The sequence below is a fragment of the Ascidiella aspersa genome, chromosome 4, assembly GCF_963924565.1.
Source record: "Ascidiella aspersa chromosome 4, kaAscAspe10.2, whole genome shotgun sequence".
Classification (NCBI taxonomy): domain Eukaryota; kingdom Metazoa; phylum Chordata; class Ascidiacea; order Phlebobranchia; family Ascidiidae; genus Ascidiella; species Ascidiella aspersa.
This window is the reverse complement of record NC_139450.1, coordinates 34,733,949-34,751,952: the sequence shown is the minus strand read 5'-3', so window position 1 is coordinate 34,751,952 and position 18,004 is coordinate 34,733,949. Positions and strand designations below refer to the sequence as shown.

Genomic DNA, 18,004 nt, shown 5'->3' with positions numbered 1-18,004 from the left:
CTGCAACTGTGAGTAGAGGGTATGGGACTATCGGGGCCATGGGTCTGGCATCGGCCGTTTGGGCGTCCTAGTTTGAACCAGGGCTGGGGAGCCGGAGCTGGAGCCCGGAGCCCGGAGCTAAGCATTTTCTCTGGAGCCACCAGAGCCGGAGCCGGAGCCGGAGCCATTGTTATTATTTTTGTGGAGCTGGAGCCGGAGCCGGAGCCATTTTTATTATTTTTGTGGAGCCGGAGCCGGAGCCATTTTTATTATTTTTGTGGAGCTGGAGCCATTTTTCAATTTGTGGTGCTAAAGCTAAGAAATTATATTTTGTTCCATCTCCAACGTTATTTAGCCAAAAGCAATTTTTAAAACTTGCCATTGAATAAGTGACTGGTGGCACCGGAGCTGGAGCCGGAGTCATTGGGTGTGTGTTTGATGGCTCCGGAGCCGGAGCCGGAGCCAAAGGATTGAGTTTTACGACTCCGGAGCTGGAGCCGGAGCCATTTAATAATTGCCTGATGGCTCCGGAGCTGGAGCCGGAGCTAATGCTATTTTACGGTGGCTCCCCAGCCCTGGTTTGAACGGCGCCCTAAAGTCACCGATGTTTAATTTCGGTCCTGTTTGGGGTTATTGAAAGGGTAATGGGTCGCCCTGATTGGTGGGGTAAAATTATTAGGGGAGTTAGTGATAAGGTTAAAGTTCGGGGTTAGGTTAAGTGTTGTATAGGTCTGATTTTTTGCCTATATTTGATATTATCCTATTTTGGCCTTATTCCGAACTATGTTTTATTGTGACGTTGATGTTGTTTTTCTTATGGTTAGAGTCCTTATTTTTTTACTTGTGTTTGAGCGTATTATTGACGTCATTTGGTCTCGAATGGCGATACTTTTGTTCATAATATCGGGTATCGGCCATATCTACGAACAACCACTGAAGCAGATGACTTCTCAAAAAAGTGTCTAAATCAGACTAAATCTAGGTTAATAATAGACAACCATAACCAATAAATAAACTTTTTATTGTACACAACATGAGCCTAGCACCTTTGGGGCTTTACAGATATTTACAAAAACAAAGAATAACAGTGATAACTTTTGTAAGAAACACTTGACAAACAAAAAAGCAATTTATAATTAAAAACAAACATTAATTTTGGTGGAAAACAAAAAACAACCGCGTATTTGATGCGGACATATATTTACTTTGTATATGCACAAGAATTGTAAAAAAATGAACAAAAAGCAACTATAACTTTTAATTCAGTCCATTTTCGCCGCAATCGCATTTTCTCGTGAAAAAAAGGAAATTTCTACATAAACTAGTCTGGAAGTAAGTTTTCGTCGACCACCACGTCATCAAACTCGTCGCTGTGGTCGGTTCTCTGCCGAGCTGCCGTCTTTGGTCGCTCAATGCTCGGTCCAAGTGGATCGCTGTAAGTGGCGTCCACGTTTTGCCGCGAGTTCTGTTCACTGTCTGTCAACTCCGAAATCACTCGTCGCTGCCTCGCAGAACCACCACCAGTGGCGCTGTTGCCTCGGCTACCTGCAGAACTTTCAGCACTTCCTAAAGTTGGAAACAAAATGTTTAATGGTGGCCCAACTACCAAGAGTCATTCAAAAGTTTTAAACGCTCTAATGAAAAATAAAGGATGGTTGCTGCAGTAAAATATTTTTTGGCTCCTATGAATATTATTTTCTCTTTTAATTGTGCCGTAATTACAATCGTTATATTTCTTCAACGTTACCCGGCAAACATCACTCAAGGCCATATTGTAATGCAACTTTGGTAAAAAGTTGCAACATTCATGAGTCGCATGTGAAGACCGTTCTAGGAGTTTCATTAGATATAGATACAATCACAATTGATCCATTAGCTGGGCTCATGATAGACCACAGCTGAGCCTTTCAATGTCACCCATGTTATTGCATCAATTCAATTAAAAGCAAGTTTTTTCAGACAACCATTTTTTGAAACTCGTTTTACCTGGGTTGATGTTCTTGTTCCGCTTGGTTGCACTCTCTGCTCGTTGAAGCCTGACTTCGTGAGCTTTCTCAGCTTTCCGCAGCTTATTTGCATAAGACTGAAAAACATAAACATGAAGATCAGCAAATCATAACAAAATAGAATTTAATTACAAAATACATGTTCTATAAAGCGTTTATCAGACTTGTTTTCTTGAAAATAAATAAAACTTTTTGAGTCATGCCAACTTTGAAATACAAGAGGCCTTGATCTTCATATCTTCCCCAAGCAAACATGGTTTATCTACCACAATCACTGCCAGTAAGTTGTTGTGTTAAGTAGTTTTAAAATGTGAGCGATATGCTTGGACTTTTATATCTTACACAGCAGATGGAGCAAAAATATTAGAACATCAACTAGCACTTGAGATCAGATATCTGCTCCCATGCGATATTTTTAAACAACTAGCCTTCGCAATTCAATAATCACCTGCAATTCGCTTGTGAGTCCGAGGTCGGAGCAGAGTCGGTTGAGATATCGGAGGCACTCGACGTTGTCGGGAAACTTTGCGTGGATGAGCTTGTACTTGTCGAAGGCACCTTGGTAGTTGCCGCTTCGTCGGTAACAACTTGCCACCATCAACTGCCACCGCACCTCGTTCGGTTGGATCACAGCGGCGCGCTCAAAGTACTTAATCGCCTTCTCCGAGAACTGTGAGTTGACGTAGTATGTTCCCAGCCACTCCACGTTGCTGATGTCAGCCGGGAAGAGACGGTACGCGTCGTTACGATAAGCGAAAGCTTGTGATTGTTCACCCCCGTCGTCGCGCTCACATATGTCGGCCATCCGCACAAACACACTCGCGTCTGCAACACATTTTTAAGTTATTACTTTCTTATTGGAAAACTTTGACAAAAATTAGGTATAATCTAAACATGTTACATGTAAAATACATTTGCAAGATCAAGTCATAAAAAAATATTTCATCTGAGTCAATTCTTTAATGATTTAAACAGCCAGATAAACTGGAAATATTCTTTCAACAATACTTTATCCAAAATTAGTGGTCAAAATGTGACGAGATAATACCTATCTTTATGTGGGATGCATAGTTGGACCTATTACAAAGAAATCTAACTACTCAATACTGAACTTACAGTTTTTACTACAATTTTTACTACAATTTTTACTACAATTTTTACTCAATAGGTATTATCTGGTCAGGTGTTCTTTACTCAGGTTTTATAACTTATAAACCTTTTGAAAACACTAGTATTAAAAATAACATACTGTTTATTTTACATACTACAACCAAAAAAAAGGATTAAATTGAAGGAACAAGTCTCAAACACAAATATTTCCAGTAAACTGCATTATTATTAAACATATTAAAAGCTTTGGAGCATAATGGCTGGAGGTTGTAGTAAGACGTAATAAGAATATCAAAACCCATACAGAAGTGGGTATCATTTTGGACGTTTCGAATAACTCTTTATTCATTTTCAACATGATCAACATGATGTTGAAAATGAATAAAGAGTTATTCGAAACGTCCAAAATGATACCTACTTCTGTATGGGCTTTGATATTCTTATTATATTAAAAGCTCATTTAAAAATCAACCAACATCATCTTCGACTCACCAGTCCTTGCCACTCCACTGCATTGCATCAACCACTCCATCGCTTGTGTCCAATCCTCCATCATCTCGTACAGTGTTGAGATCTGCAACATCACCTGCGAGTTGTTCCTCACAATGCTGTGGAGCTTCACAAAGCTGTCCAGTGCTTGCTCCAAGTTGCCCAACTTCTTGTGAACCAAACCCAGGTTGTAGAGCGCTTCGTGGCATGTCGAGTCATTCTCTAGCGCTTCTTTGTACAATGCGATTGCCGAATCATTATCCCCCTCTTGTGACAGACAATTAGCCTTATTTGTGAGCGAGCACGAGTTGAAACGATCGGCTTTCACGGCTGCATCAGCGTAACGACGTGCGTTGTCAAAGTTTCCCTGTAAGTAATATATAAAGGCCAGGTTGGTGGCAGCTTGCGACTTCACGTGGGTGTCCTTCTTCTCAAATGTCTTCAGGATGCTGACGGCTTGCGTGAAGTCACGCTCTTTGAGATACATCAGGGCCTTGTGGATTTCAAGGTCATTAGCAAGGTCATGGTACTGCGATAACTTGACCTGGTCGACGCACCAATCAAAGCCCTCAGAGAATGAACTCTCGATGGCCGGCGCAATCACTTTAGCAGCGGTGAGAATGCAGCGTTCAGCGATCAACTTACGCTTGCGCTCCAACTGACGAAGACTGTCGTTGCGGATCGCATCGAGGTAAACACTCTCCTGTGTGTTTTCGGTGCTCGCTGTGTATTTGTCTTCATCGTCGATCCCAATATTCACTGAAAGCAGCTTCTGGAATGATTTCCCCATTTTATCTTTATCACCGAGAGCGAAATAACAGAGGATAAGGTTGAGGCCACTCTTGAAGTCAGGTTTTTCATTCATGATGTGCTCGTACGAGGTAACAGCGTCGTTGTACTGACCCATCTTCACAAACACGGCCCCGATGTTTTGCATGATCCTGATTCGAATCTCCTTGTGTGAGTTTGGGACTTGGTCGAGAGCCATCCTGTAATACTTGATCGCCTTTGCGAGGTTTCCTTGTCGGAAGTAAATATTTCCCATGTTAACTTTAATGCGACCGGAAAGTTGGAACATTTTGTTCTTTGTGATCACGTTGTAGGTGTTTAGAGCCTCGGGGAACATCTCATTAGCTTCGTACTGACAAGCCAAGTTGAAGAGGACGGAGTACGTGAGGTCGGGGCTGATCCCGTCGCTTAACCCCGCTTGTTCCCGCTGACGAACCAACTGTCGTTCCTTCTTCCCGGCTTCTTTTGCTTTCTCGGTCGCTGTGTTAAAATCTCCTCGGCTGTTCGCCACAGCGCTTTCCTCGATCAACTTTCCGATGTTACGCTCCATCGCTTTTATCTTATCTTCAGGCGAATCTTCTTCCAACGTATCAAGGGACGGGGTTGCGCCGGGAATTCCCCTGGCAGCTTGGTTTAGGGGGTCAAAAGTGCTCCCGACTGCTCGTTTCGGGTTCGATGAGAACCCAGCCCCCATCACAGAGGTCATAGGTCGCGGCCCCACGTCCAAGTCGCTTGGTACGCGACCCATCGATGACCCCAGGTTTTGTCGGAAGGACCCGGTTGGAGGGGGCTTTCCTCCAGCTGCCCCACGTAGTGATGTCATCGGGGGTCGTCGACCGTGACTGGTTTTAACGGCGTTAACAAAGCCCTGGTCTTCAGCGATGTTTGTCGTGTCGAACATGGGGTTGTAGTCGTTGAACCCGGCGTACATATCGTCATCTTCTTCCTCAGTTGCAAGAAGAACATTTGACAAACCCGACATTTTTGCTCTCGTCAAGCAACTAGGTTTATTAAAATAGTTATGTTTTAATCACCTGAAATGCTTTTACAATAAATATTCTTTTAAATTTATACTGTTGAAGAAGAACTAATTTTAATTAGAATATTTACTTGTGCGAAAACAGAAAACATATCTTAAATTGAAAGTTCAAAAGTCTTGAGTGGAAGTAAAAATTATTTTAAATTAATAGATTACAATATAAACAAAAAATTTTCGCTTAGCATTTTGTTTGAAGCATAAAACAGCAATCAAGATAATTACAAAATAATTTTTACTTCCACTCAAGACTTTTGAACTTTCAATTTAAGATATGTTTTCTGTTTTCGCTCAAGTAAATATTCTAATTAAAATTAGTTATTCTTCAACAATATCCTGTGGAAATCTCAACACTATGTTAATAAATATATATAGCTTAATAATAAAAGGATGAAAGATATTTTTATAAAAATGGAATAGTTTTTAAACTTGCACATATAACAAATAAATGGAAATAGTCATGTAAAATAAGAACTTTAGTTAACAAAATCTACCTTTTTCACTCTTCTTATAATTACTTTGCTTTATAAACCAAATACTGAACTTATTTTGGCGTTTTGGTAAAGTTTGAAGTTTAAAAAGAATTGACTTACAAAACTGTTAAAACCGAAAGCCATTTCACAACTTTACGATTTTGTGAGATGTTTTCGGTCTAGACGACCAAATATAACGCAAACAATATTGTCGGAGTGCTCTAGTTGTACGTTTTAGTTTCTACAATTTATTCTGCAGTTGTATTTAAGCGAATAATTAGTTTAAAACTGACAAACTTTTAACTTCAACTCCGTGGCAACCATTCAAACAATTTTTCGTTCAGGAATTTTACCGTAAATATTTCCGGCAGCTGCAAACCACATTTATCCGCAAGGACACAGTTCTAAAATATTATTTAAAGGGAAACTTGTATTTTGTCTGTCGTATTGTAAACTTTATGCTAAATTATCAAACAACGACAAATCACTTCAAATTAGGTACATATTATTTGTTTATTCAACTGTGCAGTGCAAACAAGCAAATATTATTTCGCAAAAAAAGTAAATCCTGACATTTACGATATAAAATAAATACAACGAGTCAAATACTTCACGTAATTTTTTTACATCAAAATAGATTGAAAGGTACGACGTAACTGTACAAATATGTCTACTCTGTTATCTTGATGCTGTTCCTTCTTCTGGGGCTTTTTAGATTCTGTAAACAAAATTCACAACAAAATAAAACAAATAAATCTACTGTTGCTGCTTTTGCAAAATGCAGTTTCAAGTTCATAGCCCTGACGAAGATTACCTGAATTGTTCATTAAATTGGCATACTTAATGAAAAACATTTGTCGGACGAACAATTAGAACATTTACAATTAATAAAAAATCGATTTCGAAAAAGAGATGTATTGAGCCCTACATAATGCTTGAATAATTGAAACATACAAAAAATACAAAAGTATTTTGTTAAAGCGTGAGAACATTTACTTGAAAAATGTATTTTAGCAAATGGCTAGACATTGCATTTTTTTAGCTATACCCATCATTAAAATCATAGCGTGGTTGGCTTCTAAACCAGGTAATCATGATTTAGCAGCAAAAGCTTAATTATTTTACGGTTTAGGGTTAAGCATCTCACCCTTATAAGCATTCCTGTCCACCTGCAACAATCCTCCCAGTATCAGGACAACGACATCTGTAGTTGAAGCCAACCAAGCGACACACAGCGCTGCTGTGGCACCTCGTACCCCACGAACGAAGGCACTGGAAGCTGTAGGCGTCTGAAATACAAGATGTTGCGGGCATAATTACATCTGTTGACTTTCTGGGACTCTGTGCGTTTATTTTTATTTTTTGTCGGTAATGTACTTCTCCGTCATAAAAACGATTTAGAAAATAACAAGACTAGGAACTGAGTTGAAAAAGAGGGTAATTCTAATGAGCTTGTTAACAATGAATGACAACTTAGCCAATAAAAAAAATATTAAAACTTTTCCTTGCTTAAATCTCGTCACAAGATACTTTTAACAAAATGTAGCGTACGTTTCTTTCAGCTTGTTTTGCGTAATTGGTACCTTAAAACAAGAAAATAGCGCGACTGCTTGCAATATTTCTTTAAGTATATTTTCGACCGTGGAAAAATTAAAAATTTATTTCATGAACCATTTCTCTGACGTTTTTAACCTGACTGTTGAGAATATCTTATCGTTAGACAATGCACTAAATTTCTTTCTGTGGTGATTTGTTAATCCGTACCAAAGCAGTATTGTCCCTCTCCGCTCCATCCGGGTCTACAGACGCACTGGGAATCACCGTTTCGATTCCTCAAACAACTCGCATATTTGTGGCATTTTCCGCCACAAGGGGCGCTAGATTCAGGTGTCGTTGTGGCGACCACTAGCGGATGGAAAATATTGCGTTAAAATAAAAACTGGTTATTTTTATATGGTCAATAAAGGTGGCTTAAATTTAGTTTATATTCGTAAATAACAAAAGTGAGTTGAAAAAGCAATATCTAATGTTTAAGCCAAACTTGAAATTTATTTTAGATTAAATAATAATTAACTCAACTCGAAACAAGGTAAAACGTAAAAATTGTAACTCTCTTAAAATAACTTACTTTGCACGCAAACACCGTTGCTTTCCTCGTATCCGCTTTTGCACGCGCAAACGTACCGCTCATCCGACTTAACGCAAGTTCTGTCGTCCGAACACTTGGGGGCGCAGTTTGAAGTGGAGTCGGTGGAAGGGTTGAGAGCTAAAACAACATGGTGTGTGCAAAAAATATTGTAAAAACATATTATTAAGAGCGATTTTAACATGAATATATTGCTATTTATTTTATATTGAGAAGCAAAGGTGATTTTAGTCTGGCAAAAACACAAAAGTTAAATCACAGAAAGAATTGTGATGGATGTTGTTGTTATAGGGTAATTGCAATCTTGCTTAAGCTTTTAATTAAAAGCCACAAAGCCCCAAAAAACGAAATTAAAGTTGTCATGTCTTGGCATTATTAAAAGTTGAACCTCACTAACTAATATCAACACTGTGAGAAAACCCAAGCTAACCTATCTGTGGAACACGGAAGTTGAGAATAAATATTAAACTCCCCAGCGCAATCAACAACCACAATATTACACAATTTAATTACAGAAGAAAGCTTGAGATATGAAATTTTACGGCAACTATTTTTTACAATATAGACAGCTTTAAAAGCCTTTATATTTTCGCCTCACCCTTGGGTGCAAATTTATTGATCCCAAACTACTTAAACGTTTTATAAGTGTATTGTGCGATCAAGCAGTCTAGAATCGAACATGCGTTTGTGCTATGGTTGTTTCTCAACCCTCTTCCCTCTGACCATTACATGTAAAAACACATCGGGTTGACTTGAGTTTAACTCACCAAGGCAGTTGAATCCGTTGCCGATGAATCCATCGTTGCACTGACAAGTGTTTTCACTCGTGCAGAACGCATTGGGGCCACACGGGGGGTTGTTGCATACCCCTAGGGGGGTTGTGGGGGTCGCGTCGCGCGCTGGGGACAAAGGGGTCATTGTTAACGTCACAATTCGGTAAAAGGTAATGTTGCGAAACTCCAAATTTTAGACTGAATTGGAAATCAAACCATTTTATGAGGTGCTTGGAATGTAAATATTGGACAATAAGTTGCCCAATAAAACTGATAGATGATTAAGCTGAACTAATGATTAAATGTTGATGTGAATTGTCTACTCTAGAATATCGTACTATTAAGGCGAACCATATAATGAAACGAAATACGCAGTAATATCTACAAATGTAAAGTCTCAAATTCCGAATCTTAATGGCGTAAGTAACACCTGAAATGTTAAAAGAATGTTACGCTGCGATTGGGCGCCGCTGTTCTGGTAAAAACATAATTCGCCGACAAATATATCTCCAGACTTTAAACTATTATTGGTAGCATAGATGTTCAGAAACCACGCTTTTCACGAGAATCGTTTATATTGACTTTTGCGTTATGTAACTTTCGAGGTTTTTTTACCAGTACTAAGTCGATTATAATACTCGAATTTTGTAAAAGTGTTGTGTCGTGAGTTTTGCCACTTGGTCACAGCACCTTCTGCAGTAAGCTTACCGACACAGTTAAGTCCGTCCCCTTGAAACCCGAAGTCGCAGATGCATTGAGAAGTTAGGTCAGCAGCTCTCACACAAACTCCGTTGCTGTGGCAAGGTGCAGGGCAGGTCGTGGACCGAGCTACACACAGATGCACAAATAGATTAGTAGAGAGAAAAGTTAACAAATCGAAGCTAAGCGTAGCTTTATGTTTAGCTGTACGCTTATTGCTTGACTGTGGAATGCTAGGGTCCGTTTTATTTCATTTTTTGAGGTGGGAGCGCTTTTGAAAAGTTCCATTAAAAACAATTTCAATTTGATTAAAAACAAACTTTTTTCTTTTAAAATTTGTATAAATATTAAATACTCCAGCCTGAAATGTTTCCAGTAAAGCTTTTGCATTACGATTTTACACTTTAAGGAGATTGCACGGCTTTTTGAAAAAAAAGGTACACGTTAGAATAGTTTTACAAAAGTTCATCAAAACAAAATAAACTGGGCATGAAAAAATGTTCGATAAAAACACTTGATTTCCCAAGTTGTTAAACCCAAGTAAATTCAATAACCGGTTAAAGCGATAAATCGTGAATAGAGATTATTTTTCTTTCTCACCGATGCATCTTAATCCGGTGCCGTAGAATCCCTCGTTGCACTCACACTGGGGATTCCCCTGCTCCAGTACGCACCCAGCATTCACGTCACATCCGGGGTTACAAGTGGGGCTCACAGCTGCGCGAATCGCGGTCAATATATGGGTGAATATAGAGGGCGAATGGGGGTGAAAAAATGAGTTATATCATACGTTTAGTAAAAGTGTGATGGTAGAAAAGAAAAGTATGCAAAATTTACAAATAGACTTCGTGAATCAAAATACTTTTGGCTAAAGTTCAGGTTTTAAAGTTAGTTTACAACTGCTTAGTTGTGCTTGTTTCCCAAACAAACAACTATTGCATGTAATAATAATAACGGTCCTATTGCTGGAGTTGATTATAATGTAGCAAGAAAATTAAAAACAATTTCGATTATATTATCTACAAGAAGCACAATCCTTAAAATACACAAGTTTAGAAAGTAATCAAATCTTACCATTGCAAGAAAACCCGTCTCCTGTGAACCCGAAGTTACACACACACCGAAATGCGCTCAGGGCATCGGGCAGACAGGACGCGTTACTTCCGCAAGGTGTCGGGCAGGAGCTGGTGGGCGTGGCAGGGGCGGTGGCCGTCGAAACTTCTGCGAAAAAAAAACAGTTTTAAAAGTAACATTTCTGTCAACGAGACTGAAATTTGAACGAAACAATGTCTTTAATAGAGTTTAAAGACCTTTATCTAATGATTGTGATAATGTTTTTTTTCAAAAAGTTGAACGCATTCGTTAAAAACAATTGTTCATAATAATTAAAAATAACATAAAAATAAAAATAACCCAAGCAACAATACAAGAATGTGGCCGAATAATTTTAATTGACTGAAAATTAAAAATATAATTTCATATATTTAAATATCATTGCCATAGAAACGCACTTGCCAAAATCCAATTTAAAAATATACAATACAAACTATTTGTAAAATTATAAATCTAAATTTCAGTAACAAATACAAACAACACAAAAAAGTCACGTAACACAACGCCAAAATAAGACCAGCATCAAGCAATAACAACTCACTCTCACAAGTGAATCCATTCCCGGTGTATCCAAATTGGCATGCGCAGCTGTATGACCCCTGGATGGCCAGGCAGATGGCGTTGGGGCCACAAACCCCCCCACACATGTCCACGGGGGTCGTGGAAGGGGCAGGGGTTGTAGTGGGGGCTAGGGTCGAGACCTCTACGCAAAAGAGATTTATTTGCTTTATTAAAGGTTCTTTGTGAGATAAACTTGCTCATTAACCATGATTTTTACGAGCTTTGAATTAGCAGTTTTGTTGTGTTGAAATTTCTCTACGCATCTTTTGGTCCAGGTTAAAGTCACTCAAACTTATCACTTAAGTTAAAACATGTTGAACCACTGCAACCGTGTGTTCTAAGAAAATATTTTGTTTCTGTTTGTTTTGTGTTATTTGTTAAGCTTCGTGATTATTAAGGGGTCAAAGGTCATAGTTTATGAACTAAGGGCTTGTATAGATTGTTAAACATTTAAAAGGGAGGTGCCAATTAACGCACCCCCAGAAAAAACATCATTCCCCTTAAAACCACTTCCCCCTACCTAGTCACGTTTTATTTACAACCGGGAGCATATTTACAGATCACGTGATTCTCACAATTCCAGAAAAGACAGAAACTTTATCACGTTTTAACAAATACGAGTTCCCTGACATTTTGAGCCTAATCACAAAAACCTGACTTGGTTAGCAGCCAGCTTAAATGTTTACTTTTAATGAATCGATTTTTTAACTGATTTTTCGTTTATTAAAGATCGTATTTTACATTTACCGAATGAATCAATTTACGTTTAATAAAATAAAATGTTGAATTTTTATTTATGACTTAGAATTATCGTCACCCAATGTAGCGATTTAGTTGTCAAAATATTGATTGGATTAACCGCATTAAAACCCAAAATTAAAAAAAAATCTTTTTAAACTTGCGAAATCTCAATCGAAACCACCGCTTGATCCGCAGCGACAGGGTCACTTACTTTCGCAATTAAACCCGCTTCCTTGGTATCCATCCTGGCACCGGCACACGAGCCCCCGGTTGCTACGGAAACAGGTCGCTTGGGGGTGACACTGGGAGCAGAACCCCCCTGGCCTGGGGGAGGGGCGGATGGCAGCTGGGACATAAGGTTAGGTGGTTTAACTGTTTAAACAACAATTTAAGTTTCTATTGATAGTCAATTGAAAAAAAATTATGTATGTCAAAAAATATTGACAAAAAAGAATTCTTGTCGATTTTAAATTTTTTGAATAAAAACAGCGATATAACATCTGCTTTACATGATTGCAATTTTCAGATAGATAATTAAATTGACAAAATCTCGAAATAGATAGATAGATAGATTTAAATTTATTTCGGAACAATGGTACCATGCATGCAAAATTTGAAATAATAAAGAAGCGTCCGTAGTTCCCAGGGGGCGGCGAAAGACTGTTAAGTTATCTAGTCAGCTGCTCCCTGGCTGTGATTCGATTCAATTATTTTTTCATATAAAAGAAAGCAATACGAATTAAGATAGGCTACAACAAAAAGACTATTCGTAAATACAAAACCAAATACATTATATTAAACACAATTAGCGTTACATTTGAAAACTTATTAAACATTTTACTGTTACGCAGCGAGCCTACTGTGGAAAGATAGTTAAATAATTTAAATAGATGTGAAACTGTTTCGGCACAACAGTATATAGGCCTATATGCAAAAACTAAAAAACCATCCGTAGATTTCAGGGAATGGCTAAGTATTTTTACAAGAAAAAAAAGAAAATGAAAATGAAAACGAAACATGATACTTTACAAAAAGAACTATTCGTAAGTACATCCAGAACAGAAATGACAAAACAAACTACATTATATTAAACACAATAAGCGTTAAGTTTGAAAACCTATTTAAACACTTTACTGGTACGCCGCCAAGCCCACGGCGAATAGATAGATAAGTAGATTTATAATTATTTTGGAACAACGGTATATAGGCCTCAAAAAAAAAAAAAAAAAAAAGAGTCCGTAGACCCCAGGGAACGGCTAAGCATATTTACAAGGAAAAAGAAAAGTAAACGAAACAAGATATATTACAAAAAGAACTGTTCGTAAGTACATGATTAACCGAAAATATAAAACAAAATACATTATATTAGACACAATTAGAGTTACATTTGGAAACTTAATTGACAGTTTACTTCTAAGCCGGCGCCCCCATCGTAAATAAATGCTATGACTTATCATAATCATTGATGCAGAACTGATTGCACGCTGTATTTTGTATCTAAAATATCAACTCGTGTTTTTTTTCTTATCTAAAATACTTCATTATTACCCCTGTTTCGCAGATTAGCCAATTTTACCTTTTTAATTGCCTAGGGCTTGTTTTGATTTTGTGTTTACGTTCCCTCGTGGTAAGAGTTCAACAACATTAGTTTAATTGCCTTAACAAATCACTTGTATGGTAATAGTTTAATATTTATATCTAAATTCTCCCAATATTTTGGCCCTAAAAATCCTATGGTTTTTCTTCCTGAGTTGGTGGAGGCGCCGACTTGAAAATAGTTTTGTTTATCCCGCAGCCTTGTATTATGGGAATGTAAGTTTTCTAGGGGGGCCATCAAATTTGCCAATGTTTCTGGTAATTTGTTGTTTTTAAAGTTATGAATTATTTGCAATATTTCCAATTTGGTTAGGTCGTGCAATTTTAAAATTGAGTGGTTATGATATAATGGAAGTAATCTTGTTTTACGACGGGGTGCCGCTTAAAATTTGGATTTTGAAATAACTGACTTTTTTTGTTAGTATGATACGTGAATACGCGGATAATTTTGAAATTACTAAAATATTATACTTTTTGAGTACGTCTGATATCATGCAGTATGCAACTCAACAAATCAACAACATTTTTTTTTTATGTGCATTCTTATGAATCTACAAGCTTAAAATATTTTCCACAATGTTCTAAACAACTACATGACCACGCAAGTTGGTTCAAGTTCCCCGGGTCCCCGGTTCGATCCCGGTTGTTAGTTAAACCTACCTTGACACGACCTTCCATTCTGGACGTAATTAGGCCTGCATCTGCAGAAGTAACGGTTGGAGGGAGTGACGTAACAATCGGCGTTTGTTGCGCAAGAAGGACTGCATCTTGTCGGGGGGACTCTCACCCCTAAAGAAAGTAAATTGTAAGAATCAAGTTTAGGGTTAGTTTAGTAGTTTAGTTATATTAAATATGGAAAAACTACGTATATGTTAAAAGTGATTTTTCTGTGAGGATTGTTATTCTTTCACATGATTTGTTTATTGTGATTAATCAAGAAATCACGCACAACAACAGTGTGATTTGTGAAATGTTTGTGAAATCAATTTTTCTGTTATAAAATAAAAACGTCACTATTAGGATTCTAATCCTGGTGAAATAATTTGCAAGTTAAAAATATACTTCTGGTTTAAAGATATAAGAGGACTTTAGAAATAAAGGCGTCGTTTTGGAAGTATAGGCGAGTTTTTCATGCTTTTTTGAGTTATTTTTAAGTTCTGTTTTTTAAGTTCTGCTTTATAACACCTGACCGCGAGGTTAATATACATTGGTTGTTAGCTGCCTGACTCAGCAAATTCACCTCATAAGGTTTAATCCAAGCTCAGTGCTTCTTAAACTCGTCGGCTTGTTGCACATTAGAGAACGAATAATAAACCACGCCGCACTTCTAGCATTACAACAAGTTTCCCAACACACTGGAGAATCACTCAAACCACACTGGTGTGGTCCAGCCCACAGTTGGACAAACACTGCTCTTGTACATTAGGGTCACATCGCTTGAAAGTTATAAGCGATGCGAGTCCGTGATAATATCGACCTAGTTACATGGCAGAGGCAGGAATAGGAGATTACTCGCTTCAGGAGCCTCTTTCAAGCAATCTCGATGCGATTATTTTTGGGCGAAGTTTTGAAGAAACGTGATACATGGCTGAAAGTAAGTTAGGGGCATCCCCCACTTTATAGCCTAGCGCTTTGATATCAGATCATCGAAAAGCCGATAACCGCTCTCTCAAGGTTAAATGTTTGACCTTCAAATAGCCGAAGGTGCTGCTGCTAAATCGTTCTGCTGGATGACTTCCAAATTGCTCAAAGCGTTTTAATGTTACTCGAGCATCAGCTATAATTCGAAAACGCCTTAAATATGGCGCTAGCTATTTAAGAGCGGGCATTTTTACTGATTCCATGTTTAAACTTCCTTGTTTTTAGTTGTTAACAAGAAACTCACATTACTCGGTATTTCTTGGATACTAATACAATGTGCCTTTATGTGGTCGCATTACAAATAAATCACAATGTATTTTTGCAAGTTTTGTGAGAATGTTTTGAACAAACCCAGCTAATTTACAACGCCAGACCGCTTATTATTCTTACTATACTTATTTTATTTTCTCTTATTCTTGTAAACTTAAGGTTAATCTTTCTGACTTGAAAAAGTTGTGACAAAATTGACCGTGACCTTGTGTGACCTTGACACTCTTGCGCAATTTTATAAGGTCAAAGTTCACTGACTAGATTACCTTGCCGAAATCGCTTGTAAATTATGTCCAGACAATTTATTCTGGACGAAAAGATTGACAACTAAAGTGTTTTTGTAAACCAACGCCTTACTAAAATACTATTTTCCTCAAAGTAGCTTTTTATGAAAATTTGTTACTCGAACCAATCAAGGTAATGTAAAAACTATGACTTAGTGTGATAAATATTTCTTTAAACAAGTTCTTTGTGTTCAGTTTAAATGATTAAATGAAAGTTGACAGTTTACTCGTTTTTAGTTTTAATCAACGTTTATATTTTGCGTAAAAATTCCAGCCAATGCGCTAAAACATCCAAGAAATTACTGATGTTTGTTATTCCCAAATATTTTAAAATATACAGCGACCACATATAAATTTCTTGTAAATAATAGGTTAATATAGTAGGCCAAGTCTTAAAATATTAATACCCGAAATATTTTATTTCCGGAAAATAAAAATAAGTGCGTTTAAGTTTAGGGCGATGTTACGTAAGAGGAAAGAATGTAGATATAAGGGGGCGATCTCACGTAAATACCATAATGCTATGCTTGTGGCATTTTAATAATGTATCAGCTTTCGATTCAAATATCGTGTATTGGCCTAAAGGCAGGTTAAGGTGTTGTTTGCATGTTCCAGCAAGCATTGCTGCACTTAAAGAAGGGTTTCAGATAAAAATGTTTCATATATGCTCGGTTATGTAGCTTTGCTTAAAATTATTCAAATTATTCCTAGAAATATCAGAAAATAATCGAAATAACAATTACCTGTGTTACGTCGCGTCCCCCTCAGAATGGAGGTGAGTATGACGTAATCTCTGAGCAGCATTTCGTCGATCATCAAGTTCAGGTTAAATTGCGCCATTGTTACGCCAACAAACACAAACAATAGACAACATACCAGCAATAGTCGCGTCATAATGCACTTTGTCTACCAAGTGACGAGATAAGAACTGCGATAAAATATCGGGTCAGATAAAGTATTTCGATGAAAACTTAAGATGGTGGATTTGTCTTCTCGAATAAAACGCTGTGTAAAAAAACAATAAGTTTCTAAAATAATATATATAAGCCCATGCAGTACAATACACCATTGTTTGAGCATTCAGTTTAAACAAAGCGCATTATCGACTCATAATGGTTTAAACGAGATTTCGAATATTTTTAAAGCGCACGAAAAATTAAAGTCGAATTTTTGGCAAACTTTTGGGAATTGAAATTCCTGTTTTACTCATGTGTTAGATAATTTCAAATTGCAACAACCATGCTTAAAATACCTAAATCAACAAATTACCTCCGAAATACAACAAAGAGTCGCTAAACTTAAGCATTAAAGGTTCAATTCCCTACAAAGCATATTTAAAATACTTGCATTGCCGAAACCTAATATTAAACAACTTTTATATTGTAAAGTTGGTTACAACGATCATAAAATCTTAAACAAATTATGAAAAAAAACTAAAGCAGACTTATTTAAAACCTGAATATTCGAGAAACACTTTCAACATCCCCGAGAAGCATTATGACGTGACAAAGCAAAGCGCGCCACTTTTTACTAGCGACGCCTTTTTCGCGTTCTTCAGTGACGTCACAAACATGCCGAGGCGCCGTGAAATGTCGCGATAGTTTTGTCGCATTCCGCTTCGTGGAAACGACGCACTTTTTAACGATCTCGCAATTTCACGACTTCACCCCGGGAAAGTCCCACTTCAGGGGTGAGGGGAAAATATATTTTCGGAAAAAATTCTATAATTGATTAAATTAGTTGTGAAACTAAAAATCTTGCTTTTATTTTAACATAATTCCAAGTTTCCAAATTATAACGAGACTGAAAAAAACAATTAACAAGAATTTGCGCCGAAAATCATGTTTCTTTTGCTTATCGCATAAACCAAAAAATATTGTATTTAACTAAAAAGAAAGAAAAGTAAAAGGGGTCTGTTTCCGATAGTTTAATAAAGTTTTGGAGAGTGATAAAAATTGAGTTACCTATCAAATAAACTCCTGAAACAAAGAAAACATAAAGTTTAATAACACTTGTGTTTATGACAATAAGTATGTAAATAACTTCTGTTGCTTAAAAGTACTAAAATACAAAAACTTGTGTTTATGACAATAAGTATGTAAATAACTTCTGTTGCTTAAAAATACTAAAATACAAAAACTTGTGTTTATGACAATAAGTATGTAAATAACTTCTGTTGCTTAAAAATACTAAAATACAAAAACTTGTGTTTATGACAATAAGTATGTAAATAACTTCTGTTGCTTAAAAATACTAAAATACAAATTACGGTTCTAAAAACCAAAGAAAAGCGATAAT

At 37.1% G+C, this 18,004-nt stretch overlaps 2 protein-coding genes across 2 annotated transcripts; both read right to left on the bottom strand.

Annotated features, from left to right (window-relative positions):
* Positions 1 to 981: 981 nt before the first annotated feature.
* LOC146157682 (intraflagellar transport protein 88 homolog) lies at positions 982 to 5,411 on the bottom strand. The gene is made up of 4 exons (XM_083386518.1): positions 3,588 to 5,411; positions 2,434 to 2,810; positions 1,966 to 2,062; positions 982 to 1,545 (listed from the first exon to the last, which is right to left on the bottom strand). Exons 1-4 carry the CDS (start codon positions 5,353 to 5,355, stop codon positions 1,301 to 1,303), a joined length of 2,487 nt encoding a protein of 828 aa, XP_083242644.1. The 5' UTR covers positions 5,356 to 5,411; the 3' UTR covers positions 982 to 1,300.
* Positions 5,412 to 6,407: 996 nt separating this feature from the next.
* On the bottom strand, positions 6,408 to 16,628 carry LOC146157681 (uncharacterized). Its single transcript, XM_083388329.1, has 12 exons — positions 16,450 to 16,628; positions 14,172 to 14,300; positions 12,127 to 12,261; positions 11,155 to 11,316; positions 10,575 to 10,721; positions 10,101 to 10,217; positions 9,510 to 9,629; positions 8,796 to 8,927; positions 8,011 to 8,148; positions 7,647 to 7,787; positions 7,030 to 7,171; positions 6,408 to 6,600 (listed from the first exon to the last, which is right to left on the bottom strand). Exons 1-11 carry the CDS (start codon positions 16,598 to 16,600, stop codon positions 7,032 to 7,034), a joined length of 1,512 nt encoding a protein of 503 aa, XP_083244455.1. The 5' UTR covers positions 16,601 to 16,628; the 3' UTR covers positions 6,408 to 6,600; positions 7,030 to 7,031.
* Between the last annotated feature and the right edge of the window lie 1,376 nt (positions 16,629 to 18,004).

What these genes read in the sequence shown, in the direction of transcription:
- LOC146157682 (XM_083386518.1), bottom strand. Translation starts at nt 5,355, where the DNA reads ATGTCGGGTTTGTCAAATGTTCTTCTTGCAACTGAGGAAGAAGATGAC. An exon ending in CAGTGGAGTGGCAAGGACTG is followed by an intron (nt 2,811 to 3,587) that starts GTGAGTCGAAGA and finishes AATGTGTTGCAG; the next exon opens with ACGCGAGTGTGTTTGTGCGG. An exon ending in GACTCACAAGCGAATTGCAG is followed by an intron (nt 2,063 to 2,433) that starts GTGATTATTGAA and finishes TATGTTTTTCAG; the next exon opens with TCTTATGCAAATAAGCTGCG.
- LOC146157681 (XM_083388329.1), bottom strand. Translation starts at nt 16,600, where the DNA reads ATGACGCGACTATTGCTGGTATGTTGTCTATTGTTTGTGTTTGTTGGC. An exon ending in AAGCGGGTTTAATTGCGAAA is followed by an intron (nt 11,317 to 12,126) that starts GTAAGTGACCCT and finishes TCTTTTGCGTAG; the next exon opens with AGGTCTCGACCCTAGCCCCC. An exon ending in CAACGGTGTTTGCGTGCAAA is followed by an intron (nt 7,788 to 8,010) that starts GTAAGTTATTTT and finishes TCCATCCGCTAG; the next exon opens with TGGTCGCCACAACGACACCT.